Source organism: Lactuca serriola, chromosome 6 (genome assembly GCF_051521515.1).
Source record: "Lactuca serriola cultivar US96UC23 chromosome 6, Lser_US96UC23_V15, whole genome shotgun sequence".
In the NCBI taxonomy this organism is placed as follows: domain Eukaryota; kingdom Viridiplantae; phylum Streptophyta; class Magnoliopsida; order Asterales; family Asteraceae; genus Lactuca; species Lactuca serriola.
In genome coordinates, this window is record NC_136413.1 from 92,214,440 (window position 1) to 92,237,277 (window position 22,838).

The 22,838-nt window shown below is 36.8% G+C and overlaps 1 protein-coding gene across 1 annotated transcript; it reads left to right on the forward strand.

Moving 5' to 3' along the window:
• Positions 1–1,771: 1,771 nt before the first annotated feature.
• LOC145060005 (uncharacterized) lies at positions 1,772–4,225 on the forward strand. The gene is made up of 6 exons (XM_079007748.1): positions 1,772–2,110; positions 2,477–2,998; positions 3,083–3,203; positions 3,425–3,614; positions 3,733–3,967; positions 4,055–4,225. Exons 1-6 carry the CDS (start codon positions 1,772–1,774, stop codon positions 4,223–4,225), a joined length of 1,578 nt encoding a protein of 525 aa, XP_078863874.1.
• The last annotated feature ends 18,613 nt before the right edge of the window (positions 4,226–22,838 follow it).

Sequence of the window (22,838 nt, forward strand, 5' to 3'; positions counted from 1 at the left end):
TGTAGAGGGTTATTCACTTTATGCTGATTATGATGTTGAGTTTAATGTTCAAAATTCATGTGAACAACAACTATAAGTGGATTATCTAGAGGGTATGGTGAGTGATGATAGTGGAGAGGCTTTCTATTCTGAGAGTGGCCATGGTTCTGAGGGTAGTTGTAACATCCCAAAATTAGGTATATCTCCTTGGTCCTTCTTCTTTCCTTAAGTTGTCAATTTTAGCCCTTGTGTAATTTGTGTGATGATTGAGTATGTTGGGCGTAATATAGAGTACGCCACGCGTACTCGTGGGTGTATTCATGACGTGGACGTTGCCTAGTACGTGGGGCATACCGGGCCCAGAATGAAACCCTAATTCTAAGTGAGCCCCCTATTTAAAGAACGTTATGGCCTCATTGTTAGCCACCATTTCCAGAGACTTGTCCATCTAAAACCCTAATCCTCGTTCTTGAAGCTAGAGAGTGCACTTGAGAGCTTGTTGGTGTGTTCTTGAGCCTTAAGAGTGGAAATGAAGCTTTGGAGAAGAAGGAGTAAGAGCCCAAACACTTGGATCTGAGCTTAGTAGTGTGAGAAGCTTCATTGGGAGGTATAAAGCTTCAAACTTTCTTCCTTTTCTGTTGTGTGTTCTTATTTGGGATGTTTTAGGGTTTTTGCCCCAAAAGTTGATGGCTTTGTGAGTTGATGAGCTCTAAGAACCTAGATCTATCCCTTGCTAGTGTATTTCGTGTTATAAAGTCATAAAAATGCATCTTGGTCATTAAGAACTAACCATGCATGGGATATGGGCTTGAGAAAGAAAATGGATGAAGGTTTTGAGTGTTTAAGGTCAAACCAGCCATGCAAAGGTGTAAAGTCTTCGACATTATGGATTAGGAGGCTGTAGGGGGTCCAGATCTGTATTTTTAGCTAAGGTCTTAACTGATAAAGACCATAAGTGAGAAAATAGTGAAATTGGGACGTACGCTGAGCGTAAACCCCAGTACGTGGGGCATAGGGTTCAATCATCCCGATATCAGCGTAGTCGACGAGTACGCTCAACGTAGGAATCTGGTACGCGCAGCGTACTCGCAGACGTTGACTTTTGTTGACTTTTAGGGTTCGGTCAACAAATGGACTTTTTGATTCAAGAAGGGGTAAAATGGTGTCTTACCCTTCTGTGAGTGCTGTTATTCAATAAGAATTTCTGTTTATGTGTATTAGACGGAGGCTAGACTGGAGATTAGAGTCCGAGATAGTTTGAGGTGTGTCTTCTCACTATACCTTACCTAGAGTGGTAATTATGTGTGACCGGAAGGTCGTATGTGCTTATATGTGATATGTGATATATGTGATATGCTATGTTATGAGTTGCCTGGTTCGGACCGGAAGGTCGACAGGGCTTGTACCGGAAGGTCAACAGAGTTGGGCCGGAAGGTCAACAGAGCAGGACCGGAAGGTCATCAGGGTAGGGCCGAAAGGTCTACCAGAGTTGTAGAGCCGGAAGGTCCACTAAGACACATTCGCCGGAAGGCATCATAAAGCTATAGTCTCGAGTGGCTAATTTATATGCATGTGGTATTTTGGGGAACTCACTAAGCATTCATGCTTACCATGTTATGTGTTATGTGTTTCAGGTACCTCAGAGGATCGCGGAAAGGCACCGGTGTGATTGTACATACACTCGGGATATTGAGATATGATTGTGGATCCTGGATTTGATATGATGTTTAGAAAACTTTGTTGACTATTATGGTGTTTTATATAAAATGACATGTGTTTTGTGAAATTAAAAATGAAAAAATTATTTGAAAAATCATCTCATTACAGCAGTGGAGATGATTTTGATGACAGTGAATACAATGTGGATGAGTCTATCATACAATTTGATTTAGATGTAGACATGAGTGATTTCCATAATGTTGTTGATGTAGATGAACATGGAATCTTAAACAATCATTTAAAAGATGAAGGGAATGACATGGTTGATGATGAGTTGGAAGTTATTGCGACTGATGATTATCAATTTGCTGGATTTCATAAAGATGATAGGAAGAGATTGCTAAAAGAGTTGAGTAAGTCAAGTACATGCTCACATGGAGAGGTTCATGTAAAACCATTTCAGATTGGCCAGGTCTTCAAAACCAAGCATGATGTTAAAAACTACATGAACTCACACGCTGTAGCAACAAGGAGGTCTTTATACCTAGCAAAAAATGACAAAATCCAGATTAGGGTGTAATGTAAAGGTGTTGTAAGTAAGCCATCCAAAGTAGTTGATGGTGGTGGGCTCTCAACTAGAAGTAGGGAAAAGTGTAAGGGTAAAGATGTAATTGCCAATAAAGGTACATATCTATGGGCAGTCCAAATATCGAGGGCTAATGAAAATCAGGATTGGTTGGTGAAAACAATACAAGATGAGCATAAATGTTTGCAAACAAGGGCGGTTAAAGCTTGCACTTCTAGATACATTGCAAATTTAATTTTTTAACTAATCTAGAGTAACCCTAGAATTCCAGTGAAAGCTTTACACGAAGAGTTGTGCAATAAACTAGAGCTAGGAATGTCATTACAAAAGGTTGCTAGGACAAAGACAATGGTTGAACGTATCATTAGTGGGGACTACCAAGTACAATACGTACTTTTGAGGAATTATGTGTTGGAGCTACTAAACACTAACCCTGGTGAAACAGTTTGGATTGATGTGCATCCAGAAACCTCCTTGTCTATTACCACAAGAACTTTTAGAAGAATATGTGTCTGTCTAGGTGCATTGAAGTTGAGATTCAAAGTTGGGTTTAAAGATTTTCTAGGTCTGGATGGTACTTTCATGAAGGGCCCTTACCCTGGGCAAGTGTTAACTGCTGTAGGGTTGGACTCAAACAATGGCATATACCCTATAACATATGAAGTGGTAGAGACAGAATCAACAAGTAGTTGGACCTGGTTCTTAGAACTGTTAGGAGAAGATTTGGATCTGGGAGCAAATTCAAACTTTACATTCATTTCATATAGAAAAAATGTATGTACCATCTAACTTTTTTTCTTAGTACTATTTCTAGATACATTTGGGTAACTGATGTTGCATAAGTTGACTTTTGTTTAGGGAATAATACCAGCAATTGTAAAGGTATTCCCTAGTGCAGAACACAGGTTCTGTTTGAGGCATATCCAGGAAAACATGAAGAAACAATGGAAAGGAAAATACTTAAGTGACCAGCTTTGGAGTGTGGTAGAGCAACAATAGTCAATCATTTTAACAATCAAATGGATGAGTTGAGGAAGATCAATGAAGAGGCTCATGCTTAGGTGTGTAAGATCCCAGCAAACAGTTGGGCTAAATCTCATTTTAGTGGTATGTTTGTAGAAATTTATTGATAAATGTTAATCTTCCATGTTGTGTGTTTACTGTATGTGTAATTGTCTTATCTCAATATTTATTATTTAGGAAGGGCACACAATGATTATTTGTTGAATAGCCTTTGTGAGGTATTCAATTCTAAGCTAGATGAAGGTAGGGATAAACCTATTATCACTTGCTTAGAGTATATTAGAGAGTATCTCATGAAGAGGTTATGTGTGGTGCAAAAGGAAATAGATAAGCGTGAAGGACTTCTAACCCCTACTGCAACTACAATGTTTGAAAAGATTAAGACTGATGTAGCTAATGGCTAAGTGCAATGGGACATGAAAGTACCAAGTAGCAAGAACATGGCAAGATCAGTATGTGATAAACTTGAATAACAAAAGTTGCAGTTATAGGTTTTGGGAGATTACAGGTTTCCCATGTAGACATGCTGTTTGTGCTATATGGGACAAAATTGAAAACGGTGAAAATGCCCCACATGTTGATGAATGGGTCCATCCTTGCTATAGGCTATCAACATGGAAAACCATGTATTTCAACAAAACTGATCCATTGAATGGGCGTTCAATGTGGCCTAAAAGTGACTGCTCATTCACACTACTTCCACCAAAACATAAAACACAAGTTTGTATTTCAAGTAGACCAAATATATAGTATACATGTGAATATGGAATGAATTTAATTTTAACTATAGTATATCAATATGTGTAGGTTGGGAGGCCTAAGAAGAAGAGAAGGAGGGGTTTTGATGAGCCAAATAGCCAAGCTGGTAGATTGTGCAGGAAATATCTGGCAGTCACTTGTTCAAAGTGTCATAACAAAGGGCACAATTCCAGAACATGTAAAGGGCAGGGAGGCAATGGTGAAGTTGGAGGCGGCTGAAAACTATTTTTTAGTAGTTATTAGGATGCTTGTGTTGTAGGTCTTCTGAAACTCAAGTCATGTGTACTTGTTTGAAGATGTGTTAACAACTTGAAAAATTTTCATGTAATGCTTTTGTTGTACGTCTTTATTTGTTTTGAAACTTAGTATGACGGTTGTATTAATCACTTTAAAACTTTGCATGTAATGATGTGAATGCACATTGTGGTAATGAATTAATCTGTTCTGTGTACTACCATTCACAAATCAATTAATAACATTGTACATTTCAATTGCAAATCAAAACCATCTTAAAGATACATTTACAATACACTTAACAATTGCATTTAAAAAACATTCAAGAAATTGAACAATCAACTATAACAACTACATTCCATTACCATTACCATTACCATTACCACTCCATTACACATTAATCTGATACATAAACCAAATACAACAACACCAATTCAAAAACCCGCTACAGAAACTGAAAGCAAAAGAACCCGTATTCGATTAAAATCAAAAAACCCCTACAACGGTTACAAACCAAAAAAAAAACTCCATTACCATCCAAAGTTTCAAAAGATACTTAGAGATTAAAATAAAACCAAAAAAAGAACACCCATGAACAAAACAACATCAAACGGTAGTTACACAATTCTACACTCACAATGGCAACCCTCTCTTCCAATCGGTTCATTCATCTTATCAAATCTGGAATCACCACCAATGCCCTAGCACACATAGGAGGATTAGACCATCGAAGGAACCCATATCTTGTACAGTTCCAAAATTTTCTTCCAGGGTTACGATCCGTCCATGAAGTGATCTTCATTGCTTCATTCCCACATCTGCAAGTCACCATCTTCGAATGAGTAGCGATTGGGTGTCGTGAAGGGTGCAACGGTCGAGAAACATTGGAAGGGAGAAGGGAGATGATGATCGTAGATAAAGGTAAAGGGTTTGCCCAAAAATCAGACATGCAATTTCTTTTAAAGAGAAAAGGTTACAACTGAAATGACGAAATTACCCCTGCAATATAATATTGAAAAATGAGTTAACGGTGAAATGCTAAAGGAGTGAGCCAGAAGGACCTAATGTTAAAAGTTTTTAAACTACTGGGACGATTCGTGAGGTTTTTGTAAGTTAGGGACCAAACTTTAGATTTTCGGAAACCACATGGACCATTTTTGAAGTTTTGTCATATATATATATATATATATATATATATATATATATATATATATATATATATATATATATATATATATATATATATATAACCCGTGGGAATCACAGTTACAAAATTAATTAAACATTAATAGTAAAAACTGAAAATTATTAATCAATTATTTTAAATAAATTGTTGATTAAAAGATAATTGTCTAGTTATATAAACTTATAATCGTTGATATAAATAAATACGTGAAATTATATCATCTTATTGTATGTATTAATGTTATATTAATTTTAATTTTAATGTTATTAATTTTATTTAAATTGAATGAGAAATTTAAAATTTGAAATTTGAAATTGAGAATTAATAGGTTGACAAGTGATATGACATTAAATAAGAGGGCTAATAGTGTGACATTTGACAAAATAAGAATAAAACTATTATTTTATTAGAATATATATATATATATATATATATATATATATATATATATATATATATATATATATATATATATATATATATATATATATATATATATAGGGGTGAGATCGGTTGAGAACTCATAGTTTCCTAAGAACCCGAGAACTAAAATTGGAGCGTTAGATCAAAACTAATTTATTAAGGGCATATCTTAATTTTATGAATCTCATTTAATGTTTAATTTTTTGTATTATTGAAAAATATTAATATAAATATCTAAAAAATACATAATAAATCAAAATTTCGGATTTTTTTAAGAGTAGTATTTTTTAGTTTTTTTAAGTGTAGATTTTGTTAATTTTTTTTGACGGAAAACATGAATTTTTGAAAAAAAGTTGAAAAAAATATTTAAAAAAAACTGCAATTTTTTTAAAAGCGTTTCAAAATCAATAAAATTTTAAAAAAATAAACTAGAATATTTAAAAAATGGTATAATTTTTGAACCAAAAAATTAACATTTTTGGTAATTTTATGCATATTTTACAAGTGCATATATGCATATTTCATATATTATAATATTTGTAAAGAATTCATAAGAAAACTCATTTTATTTACTAATCTATAAACATAATAAAATAAGTATTTTATTCGATACAATATAAAATATAAAAAACAAAAAAATACGACAAAATTCCAAAGCGTTTTCATGTCTTCGTCTCAGTATTTCCATATTTTCTTCAATTGATCATTTTTCACCTCTTCAATATTCACCACAATTTCTTCCAAATCTACAACAAAAATAAAAAGAAATCGGTTGATGCAAAAACACTCACAAAAATACATATGTGATTTACATGTGAATCACATGTAATTTATATGTGATTTACATGTGAATCACATATAATTCATATGTGATTTACATGTGAATCACATGTAATTCATATGTTAATTACATGTGATCATATCAGATTCATATATGAATTACATGTGATGCATATGTGAATAACATGTAATTTATATGTGAATAACATGTGATTTACATGTGAATCACATGTAATTCATATGTGAATAACATGTGATTTACATGTGAATCACATATAATTCATATGTGATTTACATGTGAATCATATCTAATTCATATATGAATTACATGTGATTCATATGTGAATAACATATGAATAACATGTGATTTACATGTGAATCACATGTAATTCATATGTGAATAACATGTGAATCACATGTAATTCATATGTGAATTACATGTATATCACATGTGATTCATATGTGGTTTACATGTGAATCACATGTAATTTAGTTAGTAAGGTTTGAAAAAAAATCAAGAAGAGAAGAAAAAAAGTCACACAAGGTATTTTGTAGAAGGTTCTCATTGTTAGCTCCAACATCAATCATGATAGGAAGAACCTATTACAATAAAAAATGGAAAATGTTTGCATGTGAGAAAATTTTGAAATATGTATATATTGAGATGGATAATATGCAAACATTACTCTCTGAGGATTTATTCCAGCTACAGCAACATATAAATCCAACTTCCCAATTGCAATTCCAATACCCTAAATTCCTAGATCACCAAGACCCATTATTTTGCTTCCATCAGTAACAACAATCATATCAACCTACAAAATTTGCAAAAAGGTTTTGAAATTTGATTACAAGCACCAATGTATCTAGATCTAATAATTAAAAAAAAAGAATCATATCATTTATTTAAAAGTAGAGTACCTGTTCAGCAGGCCAATTATAAACCACTGACATCATTTCTCCACGATCAAGAGCATTGAAATATATCCCTCTTGGTCTTCTAAACAATCCACTATATTCCTGACAAACAAGTCCTACTATTGGAGTGTATACTATTGGGGCACACTCCTTGATATTCGCCATTAGAAGCTGTTATAGCATTAGATACATTGTTATTGGTTAACACCAAATGTGTTAACACCACTGTATTTCTGACAACAATCAAAATTCTTAAGCTTGTAAAGTGACAACTAATAGAAGATTTGTAAGAACCTGAAAGGATCTTACCAGTGATCAAATAGCAATAACAATCAGATAAACAAATAAGAACGAGTAGAATAAGAATCAAACAAGCTTGCACACGCTTTTCTATTAGAATCACGTCTGGTACAACTTGCAGTTTACAAGAGCTTAGAATACCGAGGCATAAACAACCACAAAAGACCTAACATACCTCTATATATACTATCATGGGCCGGCCTTGGGTTTACGGACGTAAACAGGCTTACGGCCGTAAACTCAATATAGTGACCGTAAACTCCAAGCACAATACTACAAGCTATCAAGTGACCAAAGGAACCTATTATATGGAAAGCCTAGACCAAAACACTAATTGGACCCTTCAATCTCCCCCTTGGTTTGGTGCTAGCTTTAGGTCAATCTTTGTCCACGATCATTACATCATCTAGCCCCATGGCTCCATTCCACATTCTCTTATTAATGATCTCATCCACCATAGCAGTGTATTCTTTTGCAGCCGACTCGAAAATCTCCTTAGCAACTTGGATCTGGAAATTGCTCAGGTGATGAATGTCCCATTTTCTGAACTAAAACAAATCCCTTTTATCGTATAGACGAATGCATCCTTCCTTCAGCTTGATGAGAACAGATGCTGTTGTCTCATCAAACACCCAGTAAAGCATTGAGCTCAAGGATCCATCCGGGTAGCTCTGAAGCACTGGAATTTGTTTGACCTGATTTGTAGCAAGCCACATCACCACCTGGAGGGGATGACCAATTTTAGGATCAATGACATCTGGATAATGCTTTATCACAGATTCAACAGTTTTCATTGACATGAATCCCTTCTTCACTTGATCGTCCAGGAAATGTTTAAAGTTGGTTGCTTGTTGATTGTTTGTTGGATTTGAGAAAGGAGATTGAGACAACTCCGAAAGATCCACCTTGGTCCAAGAGTTAAAGTCATGACAGTCCTTGTAGAGCTCTGTATTACCGCTCTTTCTCCTCACAATCCACATTTTCAAGGGATCATGAAAACCCCAAGATATAATTCCCGACCTATCACCATACGTGTCTCTAAACCTTGCGGCCTGGAGATCTGTTACAGTGATTGAGGATTCGCTCCCAGGTGCGTTTTTATCGGAACTCTTCTTGAATAAGAGTTGTCCCTTCTTAGCTGCTTCAGCTTGTCTGTCTCTGATTATCTGTGCATTGTTAGGAGCCTGAGCAGGTTCTTTTTCAAAGCGATCCACGACTCGTGAGGTATCAGCAGTTGGCACAGCAATGGGGTGAGCTTGAGAGTGAAGATTGATTCTGTATTCATCAGCATTAGTCTTGTACTTAACACCCAAATCTTCTTCAAGCTTCTTCTTTAGATCAAAGTAGCTGGAGGTCAAAATATTAAAGTGAGCTTGGAGCTCAGATATCTGCTTGGTCTTTGTAGCTCCATCATCTTTGAGATCAGAGACTTGAATCTTTAAATTTGTGTTTTCACTAAGATCTTCAACCTGGATGCTAAGCTCAATGTTTTTCTGATCAAGCACATTGACCCTTTTCTGAAGTTCGTCGATTACAAAATTTTCATCTCTAGACTGACCCTCTTTAAAAACAATCCCTTTTGCCTTAGAAGCAGTTGTGCCGGTTTGCTCTTGAGCCAAAAACTGAGCAAAACGAATGGAAGCTTGTTCATGATCTTCCCTTGGAGGAGATAACCCTGGTGGTATAGAGGGACCACCAGTTTCAAAAACAGTAATAGGGCTTTCACTGAATGGTTCTGCAGTTATGATAGCTGGAGTAGTAGTTGGAGTAGTAGGCACGCCTTGAGAAAGGCCAGAGTCCAAAAACTCGACCCTAGGATCTCTTCTTCTCCTTTTTGATGGAGGCTGCACTGTCTGGTCTTCTTGTTGATCATCTTGAAGTGGCTCAAATATGGGCAAAGCACTGTCAAGGGGAGGAATCCCTGACACTGTCACTGTAGGAATTGAAGAACAAACCACTTGCTATTGAGAAACGGGGGTTGAATAAAAAACGTCTTCCTTCTCCCTTGTCTCCGTTACTGGGATAGTAACATCACTGACATTATCTAGCAAAGAGTTGAGATTTACGCTTGTTAAGATGTCATCACTTCTTCCTAAAGTCCCAGGAATGTCATCTTGATCAAATCCAGTAAGATCAAGGTCTTCAAATTGATTAGGCTAGGCTGTGTTCTTAGATGACCCCTCATTGTATTCTCCTTCGATCTGAACATTTTGTAAATTATGTTCCTCTGTAACTGATACATCATGAGCTTCAGCCTCTTCTCCCTCTTGATCCGATATAGTGACCACATCTCCTTCTGAAATAACTCTTTCCGATGAAGTATGCTCTGACGAAATTTTGTCTGACGATCCATGATACTCGGTTGCTTCATTCGGTTCAGCAAATCGTCCAAACTTGACCAGAGGATGCAACCCTTGAAAGATCACCTTTCCTTTTTGGTTTTGGTTAATGAGCCCAATAGTATGAGGACCCAAAGACTTCATATCCAATGTTCTCCATCCTTCACCAAATTAGGAAACTGCTTGTTGATGAAGAGCTGAATAAATCGAGGGTACATTAAGAAAGTATCCCGAGTAGTGGCATTAATGTTGACAATAAACTCGTCTAGAATAAATCTAGAAAAGTTGAAGCCGAACCCTGCAGCGAGAGAAACAATAGCGCCAGTGTTCCTCAGGGAAATCTCATCAGCACCGGATCTTCTGCCGGAGATGCAGCTCATGAACACATGGGCTAGAAATCTCGAATAAGGCGGCATAATTTTCTTCATGGTTGGTGGAGTATCACCCTCGTATCCTATCCTCCTTAGAATCTTTTGAGCATCACTAGTACCAATTTCCATGGGAAAAGTTGGAAGGTCGTTAATCAGCAGAGTCTCTCTCACAAAGGTCTCATCAATGACAATCTTGCATCCCTGAACGATTGCATCTACAGTTACAGCTCCATTGCCGTCCCTTGTCATCTTAGCAGTCTGCCAGAACTCACGAATCATTTTCTGGTACACCGCAACGTTCATCATAATGGTAGAGGCCAAGCAGCATTCTCGAAGTCCGTGAATCATCGACTGAAATCCTGATGTGCCACCGGAGGGTCAGCAAGAATCATCGCCAGGTTGTGCATATCTACAAATTTCAAGGCTGCCATTTTATCTGCACTAAAACATACCAAGTGAGACAAAAAAGAAAAATGAGCAATTAAAATTTTAAATGATTTAATTTTTGACCCCAAAATGAAATAACAAATTTTTTTAATTAAAATTAGGTCAAAGTCAGAGTTTGCGATCAACATCAGGGTTTGCGGTCAACTAGGGTTTATGACCGTAAACCCTTGACCGTATGCTAATGACCATTTGGGGAGTTTACGGTCGTAAACACCTTACGGCCGTAAGCTTCGACCGTAAACTCTGAAAACCCTTTTTGCCGATTTCAGCCTCAAAAACACGGTGAATGACACAACGAGATGCATATTCCTGGTCGAAAATGTAGTACCTTCAAGACTATCAGATTAATTTCGCAAAAATCGATGAATTTTTTTTGGAGGAAAGAGAGGATGAGAGATTTTGCGGTCGGAACCAAGAAAATGATGGAGATTCCGGCTGTAAACCTCCTTATATACCCCCTTTTCATTTACCTGATAACTACACAGTATAAGGCAGTCTCCAACACAGTCCAATATTTTTAATTTTTTTTCTTTTTTAAAATCTTTTGAGGATTAATATTAATACTAAAATTAAAAATAAAATAAAATAAAATAAACTTTGCAAAATTAAATAAATATTTTTTTTTGTTTTTAGCAGTTAACAAAATAAAAATAAAATAAAAATAAAAATAAAATAAAATTAAAACTAAAATTAAATTAACTCCAACTAAAATATACAACTTAAAAATTTAATTATTGGGAATGAATTTGTGACGCTGGGATCAAAGTTGTTGGACAACTTTCTTCCACTTGTCGGTACCCTTATTTTCACATCTTCTTCTGATCGATCGCCAATATTGTGGTCCATTTAAACACGAAACATTTGTGACATAATTTTGGACAGTTTACCAATAATATGACATATTTAGCCCTTAATCTTAAGCAAATTTCTTAGGGACCATTTATCTGATGACAACCAGGGATATTGTTGTCCACCTAAATTGAGCAGCGAGATCTACAAATAATCTGTATGTGTTCAATTTTAATTGTACTAGAACGTGTTTCCCGCTTCTTGATATGCCCCAGCCATCAAGGACTTCTAGAATACTCCTTACAACAGGTGAGCAGACAATTATTAAGAGAGAAGATAGATTTAGAATGTATATGTTGTACATCCAGGTCGGATGTCTTCAATCACGCAAAGGATGAAACATATGACTAACTGAGGTTTTTAGAGGGATTGAGAAGATAATGGTGCATATACTGTGTACCAGGTCGGATTTTGAGTCACGCAGAGGAGACATTATATGGCTAACAGATAGAAAGAATTGCATAGAGAGAAGATGCAGAGATATCGAATTGCATATGTTATAGTCCAGGTCGGATCTCTCGATCACGCAGAGGAGGCAACATATGACTAACAGATAGAAAGAAAGAAAATAACCTTCTACAAACCTAGTTTATCGAAATTCCCCAGTCACCCCATCCAACCAGAATTATAGACAAAATCCGCACATTGAGGAAAAGTGAATCCACAGTTCTAGATACGGGTTCATTAGTGTGACTGGTAGATTCTCATGTATATCTCCTTGCTCAACCTATCCGAGCGTCGTATTGTCAGGCTAAACGGATCTAACTAGGTCAAAGTTTGTTAAGTCCTTGAATTCATTAAGTTCAACTCTCCCTAGTCAAGTCCATTTAAAATCTTTCGTGCCTACCAGCGCATCAAGCACAGACCGTAGACGATTCAACTTAGGTACGTTACGCAGATTCAGATTGCCCGTTATCACTTGCTAATTTCATTTCTCGTCACAACACCTGCAAACAAAAGTGACTACAATATTTTTGATTTTCCGAATTTTTTATTGTTTTTGGATTTTTTTTTTGATTTTTTTTATTGTTTTTGGATTTTTCTCCCCTTAATTTTGTGCATGAGAAAGAATAAAAATAAAATGAAATGCGCAAATTTAAATTAACCTACCTACAGAAACCAAAACAAATTTAAAAGATTTAGAATAATTAAGTAAAAAAATAAAACAAAAACTTAATCCTCAAAACGAATCATTTTAAGAAATCCCACAAGCACATTGAATCGATCTTTCTTAAAAGGCTTAGTGAACAGATCCGCCACATTGTTTAAAGTAGGAACCTGTTCGAGCCGGATTAGTGAACGTTCATAACAGTCTCTGATAAAATGAATTTTAATATCGATGTGCTTGGTTTTAGAGTGTTGGACTGGATTTTTGGCAATTTGGATTGCGGCCTCATTATCACAGTAAACGGGGGTTTCTAAATAATTCAAACCGTAGTCCAACAGCTGATGTTGGATCCAGATAACTTGAGAGCAGCATGCAGATGCAACAACGTATTCTGCCTCCGCTGTTGAGGTTTAAACAGTGTGTTGTTTCTTGCATTGCCACGACACTAATCTGTCACCAAGGTATTGACACCCTCCCGAAGTAGATTTCCTGTCAAGCTCACAGCCTCCATAATTACTGTCAGCAAAAGCATATAAGTTAAATTCAGAATTCTTCGGATACCAAAGACCCAATTTTAGGCTACCTTTGATATACCGAAAAATTCTTTTCACAACAATAAGATGTGAAAGTTTAGGATTAGACTGATAACATGCACATTGACAAATTACAAACATCATGTCAAGACGACTTGAAGTAAGATACATCAGCGATCCGATCATCGATCTGTAGAGCGTTTGATTTACGGATTCGCCATCAGGATCTGGAGTTAGGAGAGGTCTTTCAGCCATTGGTGTCAATGCAGATTTGGCGTCGTGAAACCCGAACTTCTCAAGAATGTCTTACACATACTTGGCTTGATGTAACAGGATCCCGGTTGAATTTTGTTTGACCTGAAGCCCCAAAAACATGGTCATTTTCCCCAACGAATTCATTTCGAACCTCTTTTTCATAACACCTTCGAATTCTTTGCATAGCTGCGGACTTGTCGACCCAAAGATAATGTCATCAACATAGATTTGCACCAGTATCTGATCATTACCGACATGCTTGATAAACAAAATCTGATCGATAGTGCCACGAGAGTAACCATGCTCAAGCAAATGCTTTGTCAGAGTTGCATACCACACTCGAGGAGCTTGATGTAACCCATACAATGATTTTTCCAACTTGTAGACATGATTAGCAAACTTTGAGTCAACGAACCTAGGAGGTTGATCAACGTAAATTTCTTCCTTCACCTTGCCATACAAGAAGGCGGTCTTGACATCCATTTGGTAAATAGTAAAGTTCATGTAGGAAGCATATGCTAGGAAGATACGAATAGCCTCTAAGAGAGCTACTGGAGCATAAACTTCAGTGTAAACAAGACCCTCAACCTGTCGAAACCCACGAACCACCAATATGGCTTTGTTTCGCACTATAACCTCTGAATCATCCTGCTTGTTTCGATAGACCCATCGTGCATCAAGAGACTTTTTGCCCTTTGGCAACTCAACTAGCTTCCAAACCCCAAGTTTTTCAAATTGATGTAACTCTTCATGCATTGCATCTACCCAGCTAGGCTCATTCAGATCCATTTCAATATTCTTGGGCTCTATTTGAGAGATAAAGCAAGAGTAAAGACAAGTATTGACATCTCCACTCTGAATTCTGGTTTTAACACCGTCGCCCAGTTGACCAATGATATTGTCGATCGGATGATCACGTTGAATTCTTGAGGGTATTTCCTGGCTGATCTCATTAAGAGAGACAGGAAGATTGTGAATATTTACACCTCCCTCATTAGCTGATTGAGCCGCGCCAGACGACTCTGCCACAAACTCATTTGAAAAGTCTTCAGGAAAGAGTAGCTCCATAAATGTTGAAGTAGCAGCGGAAGAGTCTTTAGACATGAATTTCTTTCTATAGGAGTAAGTGGTGTTGTTTCAGCATCAGGAGAAGTATTCTGAACTGGAGATTTCAGACTATCAGGATGTACAAATGACTCCCCCTCAGGTGAAGCAAACGACTCCCCCTTAGGCGAAGCAGGAGTCTCCCCCTCAGGTTGTTGAAAAGATACCGTTGGAGGTCTGTATACAACTTCTTCATCTTCATCTTTAGAAACATTCTTTGAACCGGAGATAGATCCAGATGAGCTACCTGAAGACACATTTATAGATTTGAACAGAGATTTGTAATCGAACAACCAATCCGGACCTACTCGAGCATCCGTCTCAATTTCTTCCAACCAGTGCACGTCATACGATTATACAACTTGCTTTGTCTTCTTTTTATAGACCCGATAGGCGGTGCGAGCAACATACCCTATAAAGTAACAATCATCAGCTTTGGCATTGAACTTTGGGTTGGACTCTAAGTGAAGAAGGGTGCACGGGCAGGCAAATACACGGAAATGACTGACTGAAGGCTTGTGACCATATAGAATCAAGCACGGAGTCTTCATTTGAGCTTTGTTAATCAACACACGATTCTGAACGTAGCAAGCAGTGTTTATTGCCTCAGCCCAAAAGAAGACTTGCAATTTGTAGTCACACAGCATCGTCCTTGCGGCGTCTTTCAAAGTTCTGTTTCTCCTCTCAGCCACACCATTTTGTTGGGGTGTGTGAGTGGAGCTGTATTGACGCATGATACGCTTTTCTACGCAGAAGTGATCGAGAACAGAATTCTTAAACTCTGTTCCATTGTCAGTACGAAGCGCCTTCACCCTGTTGTTAGTTTGGTTCTCAATCAACACAATGAATTTCTTAATCAGATTAGCAACTCCACCTTTATTGGATAGAAAGAAAACCCATGTAAAACGTGAAAAATCATCAATCACGACTAGACAATAGGAATATCTGTTAATGCTGAGAACGTTTACTGGTCCGAACAGATCCATATGTAGCAATTGAAGCACCTGACTATTTGAGTTAACCTGGTATGGCAGGTGTAGTTTTCTATGATGCTTACCTTGGGCACATGACACACACTTCTCAAACATGATAAAGTCCTTGATAGGCAAACCACGAACCATCTCATTCTTTGCAAGACGATTCAACTTCTTGGCATTAGCATGACCAAGTCTTCTGTGCCACAACATTACAGTTTGTTCGGAAATCTTTGAGAAGAGGCACATAAGTTATTTTGGAAGATTGCTATTCATATCAATGACGTAGGCATTCCCATCCCTTTTAGATTATACAAGAATCCATTCTTCAGGAATGACAAATCCTGGCTTGAGAATCATACATTCCTTCTCAGTGAAATGTGTAGAATAGCCTTTGTCGCATATCTGAGACACACTCAACAAACTATGCTTCAATTCCAGAGCAAAGTTGACGTTTTCGAAACTCAAAACCCCATTTGTGAAAGTTCCTCTTTGAGTGATCTTGCCACCTTCTCCACCCGCAAAGGAGATGTATCCCCCATTAAAGGATTGAATGTTGTGTAGTTGGGCGATATCTCCTGTCATATGCCGGGAGCAACCACTGTCGACGAACCAGGGTCTGACGACATTCCCCCGCAACTATGCCTGCAAGATGTGCGGGTTTAATTAGATTTAAGAACCCACGTCGTTATTTTCCTGGGTGGTCCCGATGCCTTTTCAGATTTATTGTCATTTACGGATTTTTCAGAGGACACAGATGATAAATTGGAAGCTAATTTGGGCAACCATTGATAATTAGGCTTTATAACAGTCCCGTGTGGTTTTGAAATCGAATGTTTATCAGTTTGCTTGAAGCATTTGGGTTTTCTACTAGAATTAGTTGAAGACCCACTGTTGCTTCTTGACGAAACTGACCTTGGCTTGGCCGTGCTCGGTTTTGGCAAACTGCTTGGGACTATATTATGAAAGACCTTTTTATGTTTTTGAAAAATAGCCTGTTTTCTACTTTGCTCATTTATCCAATCATCATACCGAGAGCGATTTCTAGAGGACTTTCTAGTTAAAGACCTTCCTCTGAATTCGTTCTCTCCTCTTGGAAATTCGAAATGTACAAACATACGATTTTGACAATTTCTAGCTATATCTGTTTGTTATTGTTATAACTTGTGCTACATTGATCAGATTTGTTTTCCATACTAACACCCTTGCTTCTCTCACAAGAACAGGAACACGAATTAGGTTGTGAGACAAGTGAGGGTACATTAGATGGAGAAGCTTGTGAAACTGGTGGTTTTTGAAAATTATCATCACAAACATTAGAATTGTCAACCAAATTGTTCAAACTAGTATCAGACACTTTAAAACCATTCAAAATAGTATCAGAAGAAATAGAAACACCACAAAAAACATTGTCACTTGAAACATTAGAAAAATTATTGTCTTTATTTAAAACTAAAACTTTAGGTTCTGACTCAGTTTTATTTTCAGAAACAGATCCTTCAACTTCGTGCTTTAACTGATTCAAGGATTGATCTGTAGGAGAAGTAGAAATGTTAGTACTTTCAAAATTGATAAATCCTCCCGAAAAAAAACCAGATGGCTTGCTATAAACCATGAATGGTTCATTGGCAATCTCTTCTTTGGACAATGGTTGTAACTAATATGTATGATTGAAAGGAGGAGGCACTTGATTATACCCTAGACCCTTTAACTGATTTCTTTTAAATTGCATCCAGTGGTCTATCATATTTACAACTACCTCACTCGATATATCAAATTTTCTAAAGTCAAAATTAGCAGTTTCAAAGTTGCCCTTTAATGATTCAATTTCAGCCACTAGTTCAGTGTTCTGTTTCATTATATAGTCATGATTTTCGCATTTATTACTGTAGTCTTCCTGAAGTTTCCTAAAGTCCTTAATTTTAGATTCTAATTGGGCTTTAAGAGGTTTTTAACCTTTTCCGAGTTGGTAACCTTCATATCTAAGATCTTCTACTTCCTTTTTTAGTGATTCGTTAAGTTCACGGAGAATTTTAAGATTCTCTACTTCACTACTTAATGTCTCAATTTTCTCATGCAGAATTTTAACATAATCAATACAAGTTTGAGAGCATGAGGGTAGAATTACCTCGGTTTTATTAGGTTCATGAGAAGAAGATACCATCAATGCAAACTGCAGCTCCATCATTTGATCTTCAGCCGCAACAATCTCTGCCGGAGCATCATTACTAACCTGTGCCAGGTGGGCATTTTCAGGTCCAGATAAGTTCATGGCCTACATCTGATCCTCCCAGTCAAACGATTGTGGAACCATAGCCTTCTCGTTGTTGACTTGACCACCACTTTGATTGTTCCCAACTGCAACTATTGTCCTGTCATTATTTAATCTTCTGTCTGGCTGTGGACAGTCACGAGCAAAATGCCCGGGCTCGTGGCAGTTGAAACACCGCAACTTTCCCTTGCTGAACCCAACCTTCTTATCAGCACTCATCCCACAGTTGTTCTTTCCTGTCTTCTTGGCAAACTGTTTCGCCTTAAAAACTGCCATGGAATCTTCCATGTAATATCCATCTCTTCAACATCTTCAGGGTGAACCTGATCAAGATTGGCAAATGATAGTTGGGGTGGAAGATCTCCAGCTATGAGTGCATTGTAGCAATTGACAAGCCCTGTAGCAAGAGCGAGATTTTCATCACCCTCCTTTCCTTTTGAAGAAGAAGCCACATTGGAAGAGGAAGCAACTTAGCAGCCACGAACGATTGGTTCTGTAAGGAAGGCATGGCTGATGCAAAGGATGCTGATGGAGTGGGGAAGGACTGAACTTGAGCTTGCTGAGTAGCAAATGATTGACCTACAGAAGGAAAAGTGAGAGATGAAAGAGCATTGTTAGAAGAAATTCCAAGGTTTGCAGCTGAGTATGAGTTGACATGGTTGATCTCTCACTACTTGTCATCAATATCACAGGCCTTGATGACAACCATCACTTCAGCAAGAGAGAGCCGACTAAGATCCTTAGTCTTCTTTATGACAGCGATATTCATGTCCTAAGACTTTGGGACAACATTCAGTAGCTTCTTATTTATCTTGGACTTTGTGTAGAAAATCCCGGCCACAGCCATTTCAGTGTTGAGAGATGTGAACCGCTGCAGCTGTGCTTCAAGAGTCTCTCTCGGAACATAGTTGAACATATTGAAACGTTGTCACAACATATCTTGGCGACTCTCCCTCATATCCTCCTTCCTTTCATAGACCTCAATTAGGGCTTCCCACAAAGCCTTAGCAGAAGTATACTCCCTGCAACCTTGAGCAATGTCTGGAGATAGAGCCATGGTTAAGGTGGCCAAAGCCTTTTCTTGCTCTTCAACCTTCTCGAAGTCTTCATCAGTTTAGTTTTCCATCTTTTTGTCAACCAATTTCCCTGCAACAGTAGTGGTTATTCTGACAGGGTCTTTTATTATGCTTCTCCAAATTTTGAAGTCCTTCATCTTTACGTATTGCTCAATTCTGTACTTTTATTCTGGGAAGCCTTCAGCGGATAAAAGTCTAGGAATTCGGGTGGTTGTGCCCATAACTGAATCCAGCTCGTGATGGTTTGTTTGACTTTGAGAATCCATTATTATTATTTAATTAATATGAAACATAAATTAAATTATTTATGATTAAATTAAGCTTCTAGTCAAACACAGTCAAAACACGATTTGCAGCCATAAATAGAGTTCACGGTCAGATGAGGGTTTGCGGCCGTAAACTCCGAGTTTACGGTCGTAAAGTGTTCACGGTCTAAAGATCACGGTCCAAGAACAGTCAGTTTCTGGTTTATGAATATTCCTTATTTACGGCTCAAGAACACAATTTACGGTACAAGAACTCTGAAGAGTTTGCGGCCGTAAACTGAGATTACGGCCATAAGCTAAGGCCGTAAGCTCTTAAACTTGAGAGAAATTGCAAATCTTTCGATGAAACCGAGAACCCTTTTGCAGAAATCATCAACTTTAGTCGAAAACAGATGAGAAGTCGCTCCAAAATCGATTGTAGAGAGCCTTTGATGCTGTTCTTGCTCTGATACTAATTGTAAGGTCCTGAAAGGATCTTACCAGTGATCAAATAGCAATAACAATCAGATAAACAAATAAGAACGAGTAGAATAAGAATCAAACAAGCTTGCACATGCTTTTCTATTAGAATCACGTCTGGTACAACTTGTAGTTTACAAGAGCTTAGAATATCGAGGCATCAACAACCACAAAAGACCTAACATACCTCTATATATACTATCATGGGCCGACCTTGGGTTTACGGCCGTAAACAAGCTTATGGTCGTGAACTCATTACAGTGACCGTAAACTCCAAGAACAATACTACAAGCTATCAAATGACCAAAAGAACCTATTACATGGAAAGCCTAGACCAAACCACTAATTGGACCCTTCAAGATTAACTATATAATAGTATTCAGATAAATTAAATGACAAGATACGTGATTTCGAAGACAATAAAGCTCTTATTAGATATCAATTATAGGAAAAAAAAAATGAAAATCAAAGCTTGTAAAAATATTAGTAATATGTTGTCCAGAAGAAGGTAATACCAGATCAAAAAATTAAAAGCCACTGCCATTATTAATAATCATATTTGGACCGCTATTCCCTGAAATCTAGATCGATGTGTAAGAGAGTGATGAAGGCACAATGATAGGAGGAAGAAGAGATAGATCCATAAGAGGAGCCTAGAGTGATCAATATCAAAAAAGTAATATAAACTAAAACATAATTCCAAATTTGAAAGATATACAAAAAACGAATAAGAGATGAGGTGCAGTACCAAATCGGTCACTAGAGATGAGACGGAGATGTGATTCGATTGCAGAAGATGAGGCGGAGATGAGCCTCGATTGTCACATGGCATTTAACTGAGTGAAGACATTTGGCACCTCACTTTAGTTCATAAATTCAATCAATATGAAAAGACAAGGGCAAGACCACAATAATCTTAATGCATCAATAAAAAGTAACACAAAATTCATTAGATCAAATCAAAGTCTTGAATCAAAGGGTGATGATGTCTATTTGAACATCCTACGACTTTGCACAAAATGAAGCATACAACCAGGATCAATCTATAAGCCTAAAGTACAACTCGTGAAAGAATGAAGGAAGGAAGAATGACCAATTTGATTAGCTAGAGAGACATAATCAAACTTCATAAATTAAATTTGAATTCAAAAGGATGAAGTGAAAGGCGGAGGTGGAGGTCGTCAAATGACAGCGCGGTGATTTAGACTTCGCTGTTGTTTCCTGTTGTGGTGTGCGAGGTACATGACATAGATGGAAACAAGAAAATCAAAGAGAGGCATGGAAGTTGGAGCTATATGGTGGTGATATGGTGTTAGAGAGATTTATGCTTAACGTGTCTTTACAGAGCAAGCTAAAGAGCCTACGACAACCAAAAGTGCCAAAAACTGGAAGTCAAATATCACCTGCCAAATGAACAAACTTGAATTACAACATTGAAGGATCAAATGATTTTCTAGAAAAAAAATCAAATTGAATCAGGTGTAATTATCCACTAACAATCTCGTAAGAACACAAAAACTATACGAAATTCTAGAAAAAACAGCAATAACCTTCGTAGAAGGATATCAGAAAATCATGTGATATCAGAAATCAAAAATCAAAAACGAGTTATCGGTTCATAATTGTTATTAGTTTAATAAAATGAAAAACAAAAGTAAATTTGACCTTCTACCGAAAATTAAACAACAACATAGGAAAATCCGACAAAAAACTCTCAACTTCTAGAGCTTGAGTTTGCAATTGCTAGCATCAAGACCTTGAATTTCATCATTGAAAGATCATAATCGAGATTAATCTAGACATCTCCTTCTCCATCTTCATTGATGTCGAAAAACAATACGTTCGAGGAGCGATTACTAATTACATATCTAGAAGACGTTTTTGTTGTACGTTCTAGGAAAGGCGGCGATGATGTAGGTTTTGGAGGAGACGGTGGTGATGATGTCGATTTTAGGGAGATTGGCGGATTTGATGGTTGCCGTGAAGGGTCTGGAGAGAAATATTCCACCAGAAGTTATCATGGTGGAACGAGGTACTAGTTTGATGAGAAAGAGAGATAAGATTAGTTAATTGGGGGTAAATTTTTATATCCCTAAGATACCCCTAATGTCATTTTGTTAAGGTACCCCTATGTCTTTAATTTTCAATTTATTTACAAAAATACCACAAAGCATCTTGGCCATCCTTTTTTTTTATCCAATGCTCCACGTTTTGTTCTCGGGAAACTTTAAGTTCTAAAATGATCCTTCCTTTCTCTCTCTCTCTCTCTCTCTCTCTCTCTATATATATATATATATATATATATATATATATATATATATATATATATATAAGTTTAGGTTCATTTGAAACCACTATATTTTGTGAGACATGCGGAGGCAATCCTAGCCATTCATTCTGGAGATAAAAAAATACTTTTCAAATACAAAATAATTGAAATTTTTTGAAATGTTTTTTTAAATATTATTTTCGTCATTTATAACCATTTCAACAATTCATGACTCCTCTTCTTAGCCATAAGAATGCACTAAGATGTCCTTAGAGAATGAATTGTGATATGGTATCACAACCATTAAGATGATCATAAAATATGATACAAAAGTACTCTCCCATCTTTTCAGATTTGAGAAACTTTTATCTTTCTGCCAGATTTGATTCATCTCATTCGTTCTGCCATATTTAAAATTGTAAGTATAATGTTTCAGAATTATACTTAAACTTGTAAGTATAACCATATTTACTAAACATTAGTAAATCATGAATAATAGTCTTATCGATCATTTTGGTGGGCTTGACTAGTGCACAAGAATGTGTACTCGGTCCCTTAGTCCTTCACTTGACTCACAGATACATGTGAACAAGGAATTAGTCTTAATTTTCCGAAGATGAAGATTTTCATTCATCATACTATACAAGTTGCATGATTCCAAGTTTTGGT

Excerpts from the sequence above, each read along its gene's own strand:
- LOC145060005 (XM_079007748.1), top strand. The coding sequence starts at position 1,772 with ATGAAAAAATTATTTGAAAAATCATCTCATTACAGCAGTGGAGATGAT. Across the intron at positions 2,999-3,082 it reads TCATTTCATATAGAAAAAAT|GGAATAATACCAGCAATTGT; the intron begins GTATGTACCATC and ends ACTTTTGTTTAG. Across the intron at positions 3,204-3,424 it reads CTTAAGTGACCAGCTTTGGA|GAAGGGCACACAATGATTAT; the intron begins GTGTGGTAGAGC and ends TTTATTATTTAG.